The sequence below is a fragment of the Pinus tabuliformis genome, chromosome 7 (assembly GCF_031772625.1).
Source record: "Pinus tabuliformis cultivar Carrire ecotype Pingquan chromosome 7, CPIR1, whole genome shotgun sequence".
NCBI classification, from domain to species: Eukaryota; Viridiplantae; Streptophyta; class Pinopsida; order Pinales; family Pinaceae; genus Pinus; species Pinus tabuliformis.
In genome coordinates this window covers 777,753,187-777,772,579 of record NC_142293.1, presented here as the reverse complement: position 1 = coordinate 777,772,579, position 19,393 = coordinate 777,753,187, and the positions used below count along the sequence as shown (strand labels likewise).

Below are 19,393 nucleotides of genomic sequence, written 5' to 3'. Positions count from 1 at the left end.
TTGAGACTCCATTTAGGGTCATCCTCACCATCGCGATAGACTGAGGAGTAGACCCCACTACAGCAAGTTGGTCTCTGGTGTCCTGAAGATGTTGAAGATAGGAGTTACCTCCTTCTCCCTTCAGCATCAATGTCTGCTCCAACTTTTGTTCTAGATTTATCTTCCGCTATTCGGAAGAGCTTTCATATAGTGAAGACAAAGCTTCCCACATATCTCGGGTTGTATCTTTGCCCTACAAGTGTGAAACCACATGATCTCAAACTCCATCGAGTATGAACCTCTTCGCCTTCCCCTGCTCGGCCTTGTACTTCTTCTTTTGATCATTCTCAGCGGGAACAGCCACAACACTCTTGACGTAGGCTTCAAGATCATACTCCTCTAGAATAGCTAAAATTTTGGTCTTCCTTTGACATAGTTGGAAGCTCCTTCCAACCTGTCCTGATCCCTGAGCCCATGTGATGCCATCTCACCTAAACTATCGAATTGACTCCTCTAGTCACTACTCAACACTAATGTCTAGCAAGTGAGAAATTCGAACTTTTGGCGAGAAAAGTTCTCTGAGGAGAAAATTCCCCTTCTACGTGTCTTTGCTCTTTTTCCGACGAATTTTTGCCCCATCAAAAACTGCGCCCTTCAAGCATTGTGTTGAAGCTATGCGTCACTCCCTCTACCTCTGCAAACTCACAAGCTGGAAATCATACCTCTCTGTCGACTCTCTCAGGGAGAGATTTCCTCAAAATCTCTGCTTTCTGACAAGGACTGCACAATCCCTTCAAGGGGATTCGAATTGCTACCAAATGCAACTATTGGCCTCTCTGCTCACTATTGGATCTGCTCTTCCTGCTTCAAAATCACGCTCTGATACCTGATTTTAATATACATTATCAAGATATTCTCTAAATACTGAAGCAAATTACTTCTATTATTAATTTACATGAAACAGAAAACTAAGCAAAGAACAAGATACATAGGAAACAATTATTTTTGGACAAAATAGTCCCCGGAAAAACCCAATGCGAGAAAATCGATGCAGCAGCTCTAAGGGTTTTCTATTATTAAGCAGTGATTCTGAATACAACGTTGGATGCCCTTCCAGCAATCTAGTGATAGAGAAAATACAATGGCAGAAACCTAAGTGAGTTTTACCTCACTTCACCCAACAGATTCCGGCTGATCTGGTAGCAAAACTGGCTAACCCCGGCTATCTTTGCACTGGCACTACATCAGCCTTTCAAGCTCTACATCAGCCTTGCACTGTCTCTTCTGCCTACTACGTCAACCTTACTGCCTATTCCGGCTTTCTGCGTGAGGGCAGCTTCAACTTATGTGTTGGCCCTTCTGGCTCTGCGTCAGGCCTGCGTGGTCCCAGACTAGCCTAGCGTCAGTCCTTCTAGCTATTGCGTTGCCTCCACTAGCTTCTCTCCGCCTCTCTGTCAGTACTCCCGAACTATCCATGCCCCTCTATTGCAATTGATCACTCAGTTCGAATTCTCAGCTTCCTAGCCCCAAAAATCGAACTCCAGATCAATTCGTTCTCTCCGTGTGTGTTTCTAAATGAACCCCAAACCTCCTTCTTATACTTTTCTCATTGAGACTTCAACGGTCGAGATTAAGTCTCTAATCAACGGCTAAGATTAAAACTTGACTTGATCCACCTTCTAGATCATTCTCACCCATATTTTGATTAATACCCATTAATATTTTAATTTTCCAAAGTTTAGACTTAGGAACCCCATTAAAAATATTAATTATTTTAATAAAATACAATCCGGGTGGAATTTCACCAAATGGTTTTTGGGTTCTTTAGAACTCATGTGCCTTAGCCTATACACCAATTTTGATGGCTAGAGCACATCCGATGCTACCAAAAACTAACATCTCAATGATGTCGCAATTCGAACAAGGTTACAGTACAGTGATGAAGTCCTTAGTGATCTTACAGTGATGGATTTTGGAGCTCTCTCATTACTATCTCGATGAAGATCTCTAGTGATGTAGCCTCAGCGGTGGAAGAAGAATCTAGAAGACAGGAGCAGAAGAGGACTCGTGTCTTGATCATGGAGTGGCTAATAGGTTACGGGTCTTGGTCTTGCAATTCATCAATTCCAATCTCTAAGAAGAATTTGTGCAGGTTTTCCTCTCAAAGAGTGAGAGGTTTTGGCCCTGTCTCATAGCCTACAAGTTGTGTGTCTTGTATATTTATGTTCTTGCATTCGTTACTGTTTGATGAAGAAGAACACTAAGAATCTAACGTAAAGAAGATCCTAATCTAATCATGTAAAAAGCATTCACAAGCAGTCACCAAAGAAGAGAAATCATCTAATACTAATGCCCTAGATTTCTCAACATGGTATTAGAGCTAAGGTGTTGAAGTCAAAGGAAGGGCATCTAATCAAAGAGACAATCAAGGATCAAGTTTTAAGAAAGGCATCAAAGGAAGTTGAAGGTTACCAAAGCAAAAGATCAAGATATACATTGAAGAATCAAACCCTAGATTGAAGTAGTCTACAATAGCAAAAGTTTTAGATCCTCTAGTCATCATCAAGTTATCTACAAAGCAAGGTAGCTTGAATAACTTTAAAGACAAAGATCACATCATCCTGAAAGAAAGTCAAAACCCTAGAAGCAAATCTGATTTTCACTCATTCTCTACCAAAGAAATCGAAGTATCTTGAAGGCTAGAAGGCATTGTCATAATCTTCAAGGTTATAAAGCAAGCAAGGATCCTTGTCCTTATCCTTGAAGAAGATCATCCGAGGAAGCAGCAAATCATCCTCATCAAAAGGAGCAACCTTTTTCTATTGAAAAAAGGTTTTTTCATTTGGAGGAAGATCATCCAAGAGGGAGCAATAATACATCTTCCTCAACCATCATCAAAGTAATCAAGATGAAGATTTCATCTTTACTTGTCAAGTAAGTATCTTTCATTCTTTAAATAAATTTGGTAAAATGACTTCGTGTTTGCAAGATCTATAAGCTGGTTGGGTCATCGAAATTCCTTGCATGAAAAAGGAGGATAGACAGTCCTTGAAAAAAGTGAAGTCATTGAACACATCAATGAGAAAGGTCCCCTCTGAATTTATGGAAGAGATTCGTATGAAAGGTCCCCTCATATAGCAATAGTGGAGACATCAAAGAGATATGATAAGCTCTAAGAATAATCTCTGAAGATGCAAGTCACATGACTTAGATCTGATCTACACAAAATTGAAGGTATCAAAGAATGAAGGGATATCTTCATAATATCTTATCTACAAGATCTGGGAGAGATGATAAGAAGATAAACACCATTGATCTAAAATGCACTAACTAATGATCAAGGTAACAAATATCCATGAGGATAAGGAAAGTTACCTCATTCGACAACTTGTGATTTCTATGCAAGATAGAAGAAGACAAGTTGATGGCAAAAGTGTTGAAGGTTAAGGACTCAAACATTTGTTGGAAGGAAAGGAAGTTTGGAAAATTTGGGTCCTCACAGAAGAAAGAAGAGCATAGCTGAGATTCAATGCTATGGAAGTAAATACTATGGACTTTACAGGAAAGATTGTCCTAATGAGATAATATAAAAAGAAGAAAAGAAGCCCATATCGCCGAAGAAGTGGAGGATGCTGAAGAAAAGACTAAGTGAGAGATCTCAATTGAGATAGTCTTCCTCACAAAAGTTCTTGTCATAGCTCCTAAACCTTATAGGATATGGCTATAATAAGATGCATCGTGGCATCATGGAAGCATTAGAAACAAGAGCTCGTTGTTGATTTGTGGTAGCATGGGATGTGCTCTAACCATGAAAATTGATGGAAAGGCTAAAGCATATGAGATTTCCAAGACTCGGAAATGGTTTGGGGAAATTCCACCCTGTTAGAGAGATATTAAAATAATTAATATTTTTAATGGAGTTCCTAAGTCTAAACTTAGGAAAATTAAAATATTAATGAGTATTAATATAAAACTGGGTAAGAATGTTCTAAATGACATGGATCAGGCCAAATCTAATCTTAGCCATTGATTAGGGACTTAATCTCAGTCGTTGAAGAATCAACAGGAAAAGTATAAGAGGAGGCTTGGGGGTCACTTGGAGATACACCAAGATTGATCAGTCAATTCGATTTTCTGGAGCGGGGTTTGTTGAGAAAATTCGAACAAGTGATATGAGTTGCAGTGAAGGGCAGTGAGTACACAGCAGAAAGGCAGAGATAGTGCTAGAGGCCCAGTGTAGTGATTGAGGAGGCTACGCAGAGCCAGTAGGAGCCACACAGAGGCAGCTAGAGACCACGCAAAGGTTAGCAGGGCCTGCGTGGTTGAAGCAGAAGTCCAGAGAGTTGACACAGATAGGCAGAGGGCTGACGCAAGGGGTTCCTAAGCTACACAGAGGCTAGCAGGGCTAACGCAGATCCTTGGAGAAGTGTGGGAACGTTTTTCGTGGGGTAGACTAGTGCTAAGAAGCTAAATGTCTACTTCTGAGAAGAGTTGTTAGTGCCAGATAGAAATCTCTGTTGGGTGAATCAGTTTGTCACCTTAGTTGTACTCAATAAAGTTGCTTAATAATAAAACCCTCAAAAATACTGCACCAGTTTTCCCGATTTGGGTTTTTCCAGGGACAATTGTCCAAAAATAACGGTGTCCCTTGTGTGTTTGTCTATTATTTCAGTTGATGATCTGTATATGAGTTGAGACTGCATTTGTTTTTATTTTCCGTATTTATATGGTTAAATAACTTGTTAAAGAATAAACAAGTAGGTGAAATAAACCAGATAATGCAGTAGGAATTTCTGATGTGTTAGATTCAGAATTGCTTTGACGAGGTCGAGTGATCCTCGTCAAAGCAATCTCGACTGTGGATGAAGATCAAAATTTCTTTTAATCTTATCCATCGAAATTTTAAATTATTGAGGAAATTCAAAATTTTCAATTAAATGCATTTTAATTAATTCAAAAATTAAAATTTTAAATTAATTTCCTCAAAATTTTGACTTTGACTTAACCCCAGAGCCCAAAGGCTTAAAATTTCGCAAAATAATCTATTTACCTTAATCTGTGGACCTCTTAAAATTTAATTTTTAAGGACCAATGAATTTTGCCTTCGGAAAATTAAATTTACCTAGGACCTAGAATTAATTAAATTTCTGGTTTAGGATTTTAATTAATTTTGGCCAGAAAAATTAATTTATTAACCTATGAGGGGATAGATTATTTTTCTAACCCTCAAGACACTTTACATCATGATTTTTACATTTTTCACATCTCAAGGGGGAAAACCCATTTGCAAAAGACCCTCACAGACTACCCAATTCTACGACACAAATATAATCCAGCAGACCAAGCAATTTGTAATAAAATAACCTGACCAAATGTTTAGGATTATTCCCAAATCACTTTTACATAGACTCGATCTAGAACACTAGGACTCCCCTAAAATCCCAGTGAAAAAATCCATTCCGGCTTTGGGGTAACGTTGAAGGAAAACTCTGTGGACCATCCGAGAATGGATCGTTGAGACAAAAAACCTCCCGGAATGTAGATCGTCACTAGAAAATTAGGTTTACCTAGGTAATTACATACACGACACGGATCTACTAAGATTATTTACATTATACACATGCAGAATGGATTTACATTATAACATGATCCTTAGGCTGACGATGATCGCTGGATGGCAAGAACACATCGATCAGGCGCTATCCCTTTTGCGAAAAAGGGGGTGTACTGCTATGGGTCGTTGACACGTAGTGGTCAATAGGTAGCTTCCAGTCTCCACTCAATCTATGCGTATCATGAGAGAATTTAGCACTCATAAGTCTGCTTAGACCAAAATCTCCAACCTTGAAATGGTTTTCATTGACCAGGAATATATTTCTCAGTTTCAAGTCCTGATGAATAATGGCACATGGTTCATTATGCAGGTATGTCATTCCCCTTGCTATGTCCAAAGCAAAGTTATCACAATCAGTAGTTAACGTACTCAATGCACCTTTTTCTTCAAGAAACTGATGGAGATCACCCCCACTAAGGTACTCAGTTATCGAAGGAGGTTGCCTTGGGACTGCACCCAAAAACTGGACAATATTAGGATGTTGTGACTTGACTAGCAAGTCAACCTCATGTCTAAGGTCCAGAACCACCAACTTATTATTTGAAAGACAAGGCTAAATGATTTTTACTGCAACTGGTGTTCCATGCCAATTAACTATCCTAATCTCTCTAAATGATCCCCTTGTAATGTGAAAACTATTTGTGAAGTACAGTTCTGTTGGATTAAGTTCCCATTCACCCTTGTGTGGATGGAGAGGTGCAACTGTTTCTGCCTACAAAATGGCTTCAAAATAAGAATTCCATTCCATGCATCAGTGTCAAAAAAAAAGTATTACCCAACAAAAAGGGTGGGTAACAGTCCCATCAACCTACTTTGGTCACTAGTATATGTTAACATAATTTCTTTATTTCTCCTCATATCACAATCATAACTATCCAAATACTATCTACCACACAGCACACAACCTTTTCAGCAAAGGCACTTAATGATACTTAGGATTTGGTGTCAAGAACTATTTGGATGTTTCACTCTACCATGTTCCCTAGCAAAAGATTGCCCACAAAACCTCTTTTATTGGAGGTATTGAAGACAGAATAGTGGGAAACTCATTCTATAGCTTATGTGTCAAAGGACCCTTATGACCTTCTAAGACTGTCTCACACTTGAACAAAATGTGGAGGGGAAAAAATCATGAAGCACATTGGCTAAGGAGGTGCCAGGGCATATTTGGAAATATCACAACCTTGTAATATTCTTCTTACATTGTTGTAACTCTCAAAAGGAGGAGTGATCATAACCACAGTGGCCATACTCCCGAATATACTTAGAAGTGTGACAAACACTTGACTCAATTCAGTGACCAAGAATTGACCAGTTGATACTCACCATACACTAAACAGGCAAGTACGCTCTGAGTATCCCATGTCAATATTTTTTGGCATTAAAAAAAACATGATTTTTTATGTGAGCGTATATGTTGTACAAGGATGTCAATTATGTCAAGTCAGCTGCCTTTGCAAGTACAAGTACAGTAACTATGATCATAACTATCATGCAGACAATTTCCTCAAGATACAAGATGGCTGAGAAGATGAACAAACATTATACTATTTTTCATTTTACAAAGCATCCAACAATAAACAAAAGCCAGTAGAATAGAAAACAGTCACATAATAGGAAGTAGAGGAAACTAACATCACCAAAAGGAAAATATCTCTCCCATATATTAGTACATAGAATGACAACAAAATAGAACTTAACCGCAGGTCCATTCAGTCGATAATAGCTATCGAACTATCTGTCAACAAGCACTTTAATTGCATAGAACAAAGAAATATAACCAAGCAGAGGTATTATTGCAGTGTTGATATACTCAATCAAGCAAAGGTGTAATAACCATATGAAGCACCTACAAACATTTAGGCCCATTGTTGACCTTTTAGACTGTCGTTAGTCACTTAGTGTCGTTTCTCATGCCTGTGACTCAAAACTTTACACAACTATTGATTTCATTTAACATCGAATTGCAATTCATCAAATAACTTTGGATGTAACTTCAGGTGTTCCTGGCAATATGATATTAGACAATTTACGACAATGATGTAGTACAATGAAGCAATGATTATCAAATTGTATTATTTATTTTCTTCCATAATGTGGCTATTGCTAGCATTTCTCTTCCATATGAAATCAGAATCGAAAATGAACCAACCAGGAGAAATGAAGTTACACAGAAGCGCAATTTGAATTGCTGTATTCTGTTTGTCACCAGTAAGCATCCAAAAGTTTATCCCCGCTTTTCTTAGAGTCTCGATTGTTTCTGGAACACCATCCTTGAGATCAACAAAAGGAAAAGTTAGACCCAATGTTTTGACTGACAGCATCTACCAAATGCAATAAGATAATCGTTACAACGCTTTACAATTACTAACTGGAAAAAGCTACATTCAAAGATGTGTGCATATGACTGCATCCCAATATAGGAAGGCTGTGCTTACATGGCTTTCAAAAACAGCCGTCAAAGGCAAATCATACATACACTTGTCACTATATATTACACATAACAGAGTACACTGCCATAAGATAGTGCTACTGAGAAATATAGCATGCTAAGAGTATAAAACACCAGAGGATGCAAAGCAAAACTAGTTTTATGATTTGTCTGTGATGTAATCGTTGTAACATGGTGCATCTTAGTACAGCAAATCTATTCTCTAGAGAATCTGAACCTGCGTCATTTTCTAACTCTCCTTGTGCTAATCCAACTACCCAATTTAAAGAATTACAATAGTAAGCTTATGATTGCCAAATGCACAAATATAAACAAACAATTAGAAAAAGAAGCAAAGCCTATGCACAAAAAATAAGGTAGGTTTCAGAAAACCTGCAAACGATCTTCAATGGCAGTAGCCCCAAGTAGTTCAAGATTGTACTCTAACTGCTGGCAAACCTCAGCTACCTTCCACTGAAAAACAAAATCATTAATGTTAACTTACAGAAAACAGCATATGCTTACAAAATAATGCTGTAAAAAACTACAATTGTATCTACAATCATGAGCACGCATTTACAAGAATCCTGATTTCAGCAAGCATGAAACAGTCTGAACATAAAATGATTTAGGATGTGATATTCCTACTTAGTATTTTACTAAGTGAATATCAATTTTGGTTCATTACATAGTTACACTTAGGAGAAGTCGGCTTAGGGGACTCGCATTCAATTTTTGGCATAAGAGGCACCCCAACATTAGAGTTTGATGGAAGATTGCCGCTTTGGTGGAGTGTGGGGGCCACCACAAGGGAATTTCGGCCCACATGGAGAGTACACTCTCATTGGAGTGAAATTAGTGAGAAGAATTTGATGTGGGCCCACATGGAGAGTACGCTCTTATTGGAGCGAAATTAGTGAGAGGAATTCGATGTGGGCCCACATGGGCAATCTTGGAGGCAACTTGACAAAAGGAAGGAGGGGCTCTCATTTTGCTCATCATCTATCATTTTCAAAATTTGTCTTTTGACATAGCACGCTTGAGCAGTGAGCCAAGTCTGCATGTGTTGTTCAGCACACCGGGTGTTTCCGAGCGGAAATCCCAACCCTTGCTTTTGTGGACTTCGAATGCCAGTGCAAGGAAGGAGTTTACTTAGTCCAGAAAACCAGCAGCAGTCAGTTCATACCACAGCAGGGAGCACACTACAGCAGCATAGGGACTGCGCAGTCTTGAGTAGAGACACTCCAAGAGGTTGAGGAATGAGTGGAGTTTGTGGAGGAAACTTGGAGGGAAGGCCTAGGGAGCCTTCTAACCAATGTTCCACCAAGACTCTGGGACGGGGAGACACACAGGGGGGGCGTGTGAAAGGGCAGGGAGATGTCAAGGTATATATATATATATATATATATATAATTCAAATTCATATTCAATAATGAAAGCATAAATATATTGATCAATACATAATTGAATTAAATAATGAAATACATTAGTCCATATTCATCGTTCATACTAGTACATACATCATTCATACTCATCATTCATCCATACACCACGAGATTCAATAATGAAATACATTGATCCATATTCATCATTCATCATTCTAGAATTTACATTGATTTAAAAATTAAATTTATCATTCATCATTCTAGAATGTAAATTGATTTAAAATTTAAATTCATCACTCATCATTTTATAATCTAATTAATACTAAACAAAATAGACTATAGTAGATAACAATGTTATCGGAATTGAATAGGTGATCAAATTAGAAAACCCTCTAACAGGAGAACTAGTCGAAACTGGCCTAGTACCAGTAAAAAAACAGACCAAAAAACCAATCGACCAAAAACACCTAAAATATTCAAATTTTAGAGAAAAACATATATATTCATGTGCATCCATATGAATCCAAACCATTTATACACAAATAAGCAAAAGTTCTCATTTATATGGCATGTAAGGGTGCACATAACCAAACTAACACTAAGTGCAATCCATCAATCCATCATCTCAATTGGAGTTCGTATGCGAAACGACCTTTCTGTTTTGACCACCATGAATAGAGAGGATACCACGTTAGCCCCCATTTATCATGGAAAAAGGGGCTAGCCATGTGATCATGATGAAGAAGAATCTAGAAGAGTCGATGTCGTAACTCTAGCTAAGAGTTGAATGAGTCAAACTTAACCACCGGTAGGCTAAGTATAAAGAAAATATTTGCTTAATGATAAATTCAACAAGAGGATATGCCAAACCTTCAAGATAAGCCCTAGGTTGAAGCTTGCTAAAGATTAGGATTTGGTCGGGCACAAATTGCCTAGGGTTGATGATGCCAACCCTATGAGGGCAAATTTCACCATGGAAAAAACTATATTTTGAGTTTCTAAGGGCAATCAAGGTAAGATCGCACCAAAATATCCCTAGTGTCTTCCCCCAAGAAACCCTAGTTGAATTTGATGCTTGCCCTAGCCTTAGCGACTTGCCTTAAACTTAAAGCACTTGGGAAAATAAAAAGGAAGGAAAAGATAAAACGTTTGATGAATTTTGATCACCACAAGGACCCCAGTGCCTTTCGCTACTTGCGTGATGGAACCTTTAGAACTAAATTTGAAGAGGTATCAAATCTACGCATGGGGTGAGGGGGAAAACCCCAGTTTTCACTTACAAACCTTAATTACCTTTTTATGAGGGGAGAAATTAACAAGAAGAAAGCTCTCTAAGAGGCCTTCTACAACATTCAAGGAAACTAGATTTAACATGCAATAATTAACCAAGATTTTCCAATAAAAATATCCATTTAGACAAGGTACATTATGTAATATCCCCAATTTTGATTTTTCGTGTTAGAGATAATTTTCGAGAAGGGGAGAAATTTCCAACATTGGAGCTTAGGAGGAAAAATGAAAATTACAGCTTTAGTAGAGAGTGGGGACCACAGGGAGAGAAAAATCGACCTAAGTGGCAATTTGCACTAGTGAGAAGAGAGAGAAAGGAAGGGGTGTGAATTAGTGGAAAGTGGGGACCACCAAGGGAGAGAGGGACAACAATTATAAATAGATCTTGGAGGCCTCCATTTGGTATCTTTAATCATTTGACAATTTAAGTAGTTCTCTTGAGTTGATTAGCCAAGACAACCGTGTTGTTTAGCACAAGGAATTTCCGAGCGGGAATTCGACCCTTATTTTGGAGAACTTCAAGTGTCTCCCTAGTGAGGCAATTTGGGGAGCTCAACTCAGAGTTTCCATTGGGCATAACTACATGTTACTTCAGTTAGTATGTGTTCCTTCCAGGGCGTAGAGGTGGCTCGAATTACTTGTGGGGAGATCAATTACAGAGGAGTAGAACATTGGAGGATTTGCAGGTACTTTCCCTTATATTAGCCGGATATTTTTGTGGTGATTAGCAGCGTTGAGTTTGAGGTTGGGCTGGAAATTCTACATTTCTAGAAGTGCGTAGGGGTCTCGAGGTAGGCATTCACAGAGGTTGGAGGAATACAGATTGAGGTGAGATAAGGACCGGAGATTGGAGGTACTCCTTAACAGAGAATTTACCCAGAGTTGGGATAGATTTCTAGTGGTGGATTTGGACCTAATTCAGCAGTATCATTACTGTGGGGCATTTTCTGGCCAAATGGGGTGATTTGCACTTGTTGGGGGTCACCAGGGGTCGATGGATTCAACCCAAACCCTTTGGGTTTTTGTGGGTTTGGTGAGATGAGTCTAAGGGTAATTTTTGAGAATTTTTTGGGCGATATTCAGGCTTGAAATCCTCATTCTTATAGCAGGGCGAATTGCTAGTTCGCTGGGGAATTTGCACCACTTTGTGGGTTCGATTTGGCTTGGAGATAGGTCAAATATTTTCTGGGTATTTTTGGGTTTGAGGAGAGGAGCTCACGACTGCAATTTCAAAGCATTTTGGGCATTATTGTGAGAAAAACGCCCAATTCCATTTGGCAGTTTGTAGGAGACTTTATGGGCAGTGCGTATTATCAATTTGGACTTTGGAGCCATTTCAGTAGTTGGGTCAACGAGATTTCACCTGGGGTTTGCATAGCTTGCTTGGCAAGCCTAGGTTCCATTGTTCTCTCATTTTGTACTCAAATTTCCCCATATTAATAAAATGGCTCATATATTCTGCTCATATTTACTAGTGTTCTAATTTGGGTGCTTGATTTTATATTTTTCTTCTTGTTCCTAGTTCATAGCTCTATATTTACTGTTATTTTGCAATTAGTAATATTACACAATAGACAAATTGAGCAAGCAATAATCACATGTAAACCAATTAAAAAATCTGCAAATATACTCAAAAGTTTTCCAAGAAATTGTTTTCTTTCAATCCCAGAACGATATTTACACTACATAAACTAGCCTTGAATAGAAATAGCTCCAAAAAGACCACATCTCCACAAGTAGCTAATAGAAAAAGGCTAAGTCGAGCTCTCTAAAGGAGGCCAAAATCCACAAGTGATGATGAACAATAAGAATTGAGTGATCCTCCTTTTATAGGAGGTCTATCACATCCATCAATCCAGCTAAAAGCCCTATAACAAGTTTGATTTTGAGTAGACATAAAGTAAATGAATTACAAGCCAATCCAATAGCTCTACAAAATAAAATATGCCAATATTTGCCCAAACGTGAATCAAAATCCCTGTCTAAGTAGGACAGAATGGCCTTTTAGGGCTAATAAGGCTCTAAAAGTGCAAAACAAGGGCTAAATGCATCTGCAACTATCATGCTCAACCACAATTTGGGGAAAGGTCCTCAAACCAAGCCTCAAACATCTCCATGTGTCCAAAATTCATCTCTAGGTGCCATTTAGACAATGCATTGTATTCTCTCTCCAACGTTGGGGTTCCATGAGGCAATGCAAGCCCTCCGTAATCATCCTAGGGATGATCATCATCATTTGGGCTTTGGATCAAGGCATGCCCATCAAGTAGTGTCAAGGCCATCCCGAGGGGATGCTAGGTTAGATGGGAACATCATCAATAATTCTCAGGGCCAAGTAAAGTGAGCTTAGTGTTCTAGCATCTTAGGGTGCTCTGGCATATTAATCAACTATCAGGATCACCAAAGTTCCCAATGCTATGTTGTGGAAGGGCAACGTTGCATCTGCAAGGTCATCATGTTCTTTAGAAGTGTAGCACAACCTAGGCATCATGTGGAATAGGAGTGGAATAGATGTGCCCTCAAGGCCTCAACTACTCTGTGCAAAACCATCTCAAACTTAAGTAAAAGCAACCACTCAATCAAGGCAATGATCATAGATGCATCATAATGGACAATACTTAGTTGTTAAAGGCATAGTAATTGTTCGAATAGGATTACCTTCAAATATTTAACTAGAACACGTCCCATAAAAGTGTTCCCTACCTTGGTAGAGGTGTTTGTGTAATCAACACTATTAGGTGCCTCCAGACCCTAAGGGGAGGTTCCAAGGTCAACCCTTCAATTCATAGGGATTACTGACAATACGTAGCAACAGAGGGCAATGACTTCATGGCTAAGTGCCATGGCTAGGGGACCAGTTGATGGAGGTCCACATCCTAAGTGTATAGATATAATGGAGGGAGCAATCGTGGAGGCATGAGTTACCCCTTTCCTCGGCCTCCTTTTTCCACCCCATTGTCGCACAAATTGTCACGACAACGCTCAGACCGGGGGTTGTCACCCTGATCCCCGATCTCTCCATTTAAGCTTGTCTCCCGCGGCTAAGGGGGGTAGACCCTATAGGAAAATGGATGACCAACTGCGGACCAGTTGGGTTGGGAGACACGAGGGGAATCAAGCACTTAATTAATTTAGAAGTTAACGGACCAGTGCCTTGTGGAGTTAATGATTAAATGACTAAATGTTGCAGAAATATGAACCATGTAAAACAAACATTTATCATCAAATAACCCGAGCGATGTAAGATATCCAGTAAATTCACAATGCTTTAACGATGATCTAGCAATTTAAAACTTCGAAAGATAAAGCTCGATACACAACCACGTAATTTTAAACGCTAACCAGATATTACATTCATGATCATTCAAGCATGCCAAATCACATAAAAGATGATAAACATTAATCCCACATCAAAATTTTAGCCTCAGCAGGAAAAAATAAAACGTGATAAATCCCCGAGCCAAGACTGCATCTGGCAAAATATTTCCAAAATATTTTTATGTTTTTCAGATAAAGCAAAATTAGTCTAAGCAAAAGGCTAAGTAAATTAAAATTAGAACTAAAAAATCTAAAAAAAAGAAAAACTTAAAGATTATTTTTTATGCTCTTATGATTTTTTATTTTTTATTTATTTTTTTGTGATTAAAATCTAATTTTAAACAAACTTGACTAAATTAAAAAATTAAATTAAACTAAAAACCAAAAATAAAAGCCTAAATCTAATTCTAAACTAAAGTCCAAAAGGTAAAAAAAAAAAAAAATTTAACTTTTTATAAATTTTAATTTTTATAAATTTTTTTATTTTTTATTTTTTAAATAGAATTCTAAGATTAAGATAAATCTAAAAAATCTAAACCAAATTAAATCAAAATTTCTATTAAAAACAGAATTGAGCCTTTTATGAAATTTTTTATTTTTTTATGATTTTTTTAATTTATAAAAACTAAATTCCTTTTTTATTTAAATTCTCAATGTTAAAAGTTAAAACTAAAATCTAAAGTAACAAAGCTTGGATAAAATCTAAATAAAACAAAAATCAAACTATTCGCAAACTAAGGCCTAATCGAATGAACTAACCTAAGCTAAAACCATGAAATTATACAATGGAATAGCAATAACCCTAACCAAGCATTAAATGGAAACATAAAAAAAATCGAAGTGTATGCGTTTATTTTTGCAGGTTAGGAGTTTGACGGCAGAAAGGAATAGCAGGCCTCCAGATGAATAGCAGTCGATGGAGGGTTTAGCTTTTGCAAGCTGGAGAATGTACACAGCGAGGAGCACGCAGAGGTTATGACAGCTTGATGGGTTCGAAGCAGAGATGAACAGATCTGAGGTGGCTGCGTAAGGATGCTCGATGACAGGAAAAAACAGTTGCGGATAGCTGCGATGAGAGGTTACGTAGACCTGGCAGGGAGCAGCGTGGGAATGACAACGGTTTGGATGGCTGCGTGATGGATTAGGAAATGCGTGGAAGGAAAGGCTATTACTGCGGGCAGAGAAAGGCATAATATGGTGAGCAGTGAAGGGTAAAAGGGATACACACAGATTTGGACAATGGAATGGCAGATGAGGTATGAAGCTGCAATGGGAGATTTGAGAGCACTACGTGAAGAAGGGAAGGGAGTACGCAGGTGGAAGTGGTAGCATAAAGGGGAAGGAGCTTGCGTATGGAGTAAAAAAAAAAAGCAAAAAAAACATTGGCAGAGGAGGATGTGAGGAGCTGATGAGGGCTGCACAGTTTGCCTTCTTTTTTTAAATTCAAAATCCTCCTGCAATACAATAAATCCCTGAGCAACACTAAATAGATGATCAAACCCTCGAAACTTTTTAGAAAAAAACCTGCAAATTCTCCAGCAAACTTTAAATTGCCCTATATTCAGATTTGTCTTTTGAAAACCCTAAAAAAAAAAGAATTAAGATCTACACCTGCAATCTGCAATGGCAAAAACAGAACACCGGGAAGTGAAATGTGCAAGAAAGAAAACTGAAAATTCTAAAACCCAGCTAAAAAAATTTACAGTATTTACAGATTTTCGACTCTTTGTCAGCTACATTTGTCAATAATCCACAGTAATATTTTCAGAATATAAGTTTAATGTGAGATACTTCAGAAAACCCTGCATGCATTCATAAAAAATTACAGAAGATAAGCCCGGGACTAAAACTGGCTGGGCTCTTGCAGAAAACACAATCCAGGAGTTGGCTAGTTCAGCCGAGAACTTCCCCTAACGCCCGGTACTCAAAACTAAGGTTTCCTTCATAGCTTAAAATCAACCATCAACATAGAAGGAGAAAACAACAGTGATACCCCGATCAAATGGAGATACCTGCCACTATATTTCAGAATCTAAACTATCATTCCAACCCCAAAGATCAGACAAGATACCTGTGCCTAGATCAATCTTCATTAAGCTATCATCAATGGCTGAAAATAAAATTATGCAGAAAAATAAAACAATCTTACAGCATTTCCAGAAGAGTAACACCAGCAAGATTTTTAACCCCAAAGTCTTTCTTTATTACACAAAAAATGACTACAAGAGAGCTTTGTTTAGCTCCAGACTCTCAGATCCAATCTAATCTCAAATGACCCCTAGCACCCTATTTAAAAGAAAAATTCCCAACGGCTAGTTTGAGTGATCCACGTCAAAATGATCTCGACCGTCGATGAGGATCAAGACATCTCTTAATCTCATCTGTCGAATTTTTTAATGCATTAAAATTGAACTTCTGCATTTATTTACTCAAAATATTATTATTTTACTATTTTTAGGTTTTTACTTTATTTTATTATTATTATTTTTTTTTTAATTTTTATTTATTTTATAAATTATATTATTTTTTTATTTTTTAAAATTTTTATTTTTCAGTTATATATTTTTTTTAATTTTTTAATTTATTTTTTAAATGGATCCTCGAACTTAGCCTTTGGAAAAATCACCTAGGACCTAGGACTTAGGACTTATGAGGGGATTAAAACATTTTCTAACCCTCAAGACACTTTACATCATGACTTTTACAACTTTACATCTTACGGGGGAAAACCCATTTGACATAGACCCTCATAAACCACCCAGTTCTGCGACACAACTATAATCTAGCAGATTAACACACTAGAATTCTCCTAAGATTCTAATGACAAAATCCATTCCGGCTTTGGAGTTAGGCTGAAGGAAAACTCTGCCAATCATAGATCGGTGAGACAAAAAACCTTCCGGAACGTAGATTATCACTAGGAAATTAGGTCCACCTAGGCAATTTACATACATGACTCATATCTGCTAAGATTATTTACCATTTACACATGCAGACTGGGTTTACAACATAATATGATCAAGTCAACGATGACTGTCGAATGGCACAGACATGTCGATCAAGCGCTACCCCTTTTGCGAAAAAAGGGGGTGTACTGCTATGGGAAGTTGACACGTAGTGGTCAACATCTGGCTCCACTTGGGGGCACGTTGTTGCACTGTAGAAACATGAGAATCCAGAATCTGCATCCATGCAACACACAACAAAATATAAGTAGCGTCCATCCAGAAATCATCATATAACGTTAAGCACAGAAAGATATATGCTCTTCATTTATTAACTATCTAGAAAAGCAAATCTAATCCTAAAACAGAAATGAAATGCTGAAATGACAAGGAGTAGGGTTAGAAATACAATACAAAGGATGCCCCGTGGCATCAGATGTGTTCAATATAGTGTATACTAAGCATAGTTTTTAAAACCGGAACCGGTGACCGGACCGGTCCACCTAATGAACCGGTTTACCGACCGGAACCAGTCTAACCGGGACTGGTTTGGTCTAAACGAACCGGTTTTAGAAAAATACATTAAATAATTATTTTTTAATGAAAAAACTATTTTTAAGATTTAAAACCATGATTCCAAGCCAATAGAGACAAAATATGCAAAGATTGCTTATTGATATACCATGTAAAGCCTTAAAGGTGAATATATCAAAATGGCACCGAGTGCAATACATATCATCGACAAAATACATAAGCAATGAGGCTCTAACTGGCCACTAGAGTGCAAAAATAAAGCCTACAAACTATGGGGCCAGTGGCCTACTACAAGACTTCAGTCTAGACTCTACATATATGATAATAGTAATACTATAATAGTGATCAACATTATCACTTGAAGTTGAAACTTCTCATGAGTCTCAGTCACAATGATCAAACTCAGTTGGTTGAGTCTCGACTCCCAAACTGTGTAGCCACAAACTTCTCTATTGGTTCAGTGACTTGAGTCTCAAACTTCTGAAGGTATTCTGCCGTAATATGCCCTATTATTTCATTTGGTGCTCCACATGGCTTTACATGGCCTCCTATCCCAGCCAATTGTTGCTTGAACCTGTTAATACCCCCTCCTTGAATGGATTTTTGGCAATATTTGTAGATCATTTTGCCATCAATCATATCACAATGAGCCCATGCAGTATCTTTGGCTTTTGGAGGCATGATGACTCCCTGGATGGTAGATCATAGAAGTGAGAAGTTTATAACACAAAAAAAAAAAATCATGGACAGCAGACTCAAATGAGGAATTATCAAGTGCAAATCCTTACCTGGAAATGCAAACTAGCTCCCTTAGCCTCCTCTTGAAGATGGCAACTCCACTGACAGCTACACACTATCTCCAAAATAGCTCCAACTCCAACTCCAAGATGACTACTTCAGCAAAAACTCCACACTCTCCAAGCTCACAAACAAACTCACAAACACTCCAAATCAGTTGTGTGAGACAAATGAGAGTGAGAGAGGTCTCTTATAGCTTGGAGAGGGTGTTTTTGGAGGGAAAATACCTTTACCTCCCCCCCAAAACCCCTAAACCACAAACCAGCCACGCCTTTTTCCAACATTCGATGGGCATGCCATAAACCGACCAGTTTAGGACGGAACCGGCCGGTTTGATACAAACCGGCCGGTTCCGTCCCAAACCGGCCGGTTTTTACCGGTTAGGTCAAAAAATCGGGCAAGTGATGGGTTAAACCGGGTTTTTAGGCCGGTTCCGACCGGCCAGCTAGCTAACTGGCCGGTTTGACCGGTTACCGATTTTTCAAAACGGTTTTTAAAACTATGATACTAAGCATTTGCATGCTTTCAGGCAAATCTGTCGGCTGCTTGTCGGATGTGCCATGTCCAATTCTGCATATGGTAGGACTTATTCCTATCCGAAAATCAAGCTGCTCGCGGCCGTCTGATGCATCAAATCTTCTTCTCATTTTCTTTCTCTTGCACCGTTTCTTCTTGGTAGGTCGTATCACTGATGGCATGGAACTTTCTACTTCAAAACTTTCAGATGAAGTATGCAAGATATGTGTGACATGTATTTCTTCATTCTGCATCTGCCCTGCCAAGGATGATGGACCAATCTCACAGGTGCCATGAGTTATAACTTGATCTTCAATGACTGGTGGATTAACCGTGTGAGTATCAATCTGATTATTAATTTCCCTTTCATCCAGGCAATTTTCAATGGAACAAAGAACCTCATAACAAGATGGAGCTTGTTGTAACAGATAAGGAGGCTTCTAATCTATTGACATTCCTCGGTTTCTTTCATCTTCCAATTGCTGTTGAAATTTCTGAAACTGTATTTTAATGGCATCCATCTGACTAGAGTGTTCAACCTTTATAGCACTAATTTCCCTGGCATGGTTTTCTTCCATATCTT

The 19,393-nt window shown here is 38.2% G+C and overlaps 1 protein-coding gene across 2 annotated transcripts in view; it reads right to left on the bottom strand.

Moving 5' to 3' along the window:
- ALA2 (aminophospholipid ATPase 2) overlaps positions 1–19,393 on the bottom strand; it is a 426,245-nt gene that overhangs the window by 140,918 nt on the left and 265,934 nt on the right. For both annotated transcript variants that reach the window (XR_016266798.1, XM_089458821.1), the window contains exons 15-16: positions 8,418–8,498; positions 7,746–7,866 (exon numbers count right to left, since the gene is read on the bottom strand). Coding sequence is in view for 1 of the 2 variants with exons in the window: in XM_089458821.1 (XP_089314947.1) it covers positions 7,746–7,866; positions 8,418–8,498 (202 nt within the window). In the remaining variant the exon portion in view is untranslated. The remainder of the gene's footprint in view (positions 1–7,745; positions 7,867–8,417; positions 8,499–19,393) is intronic.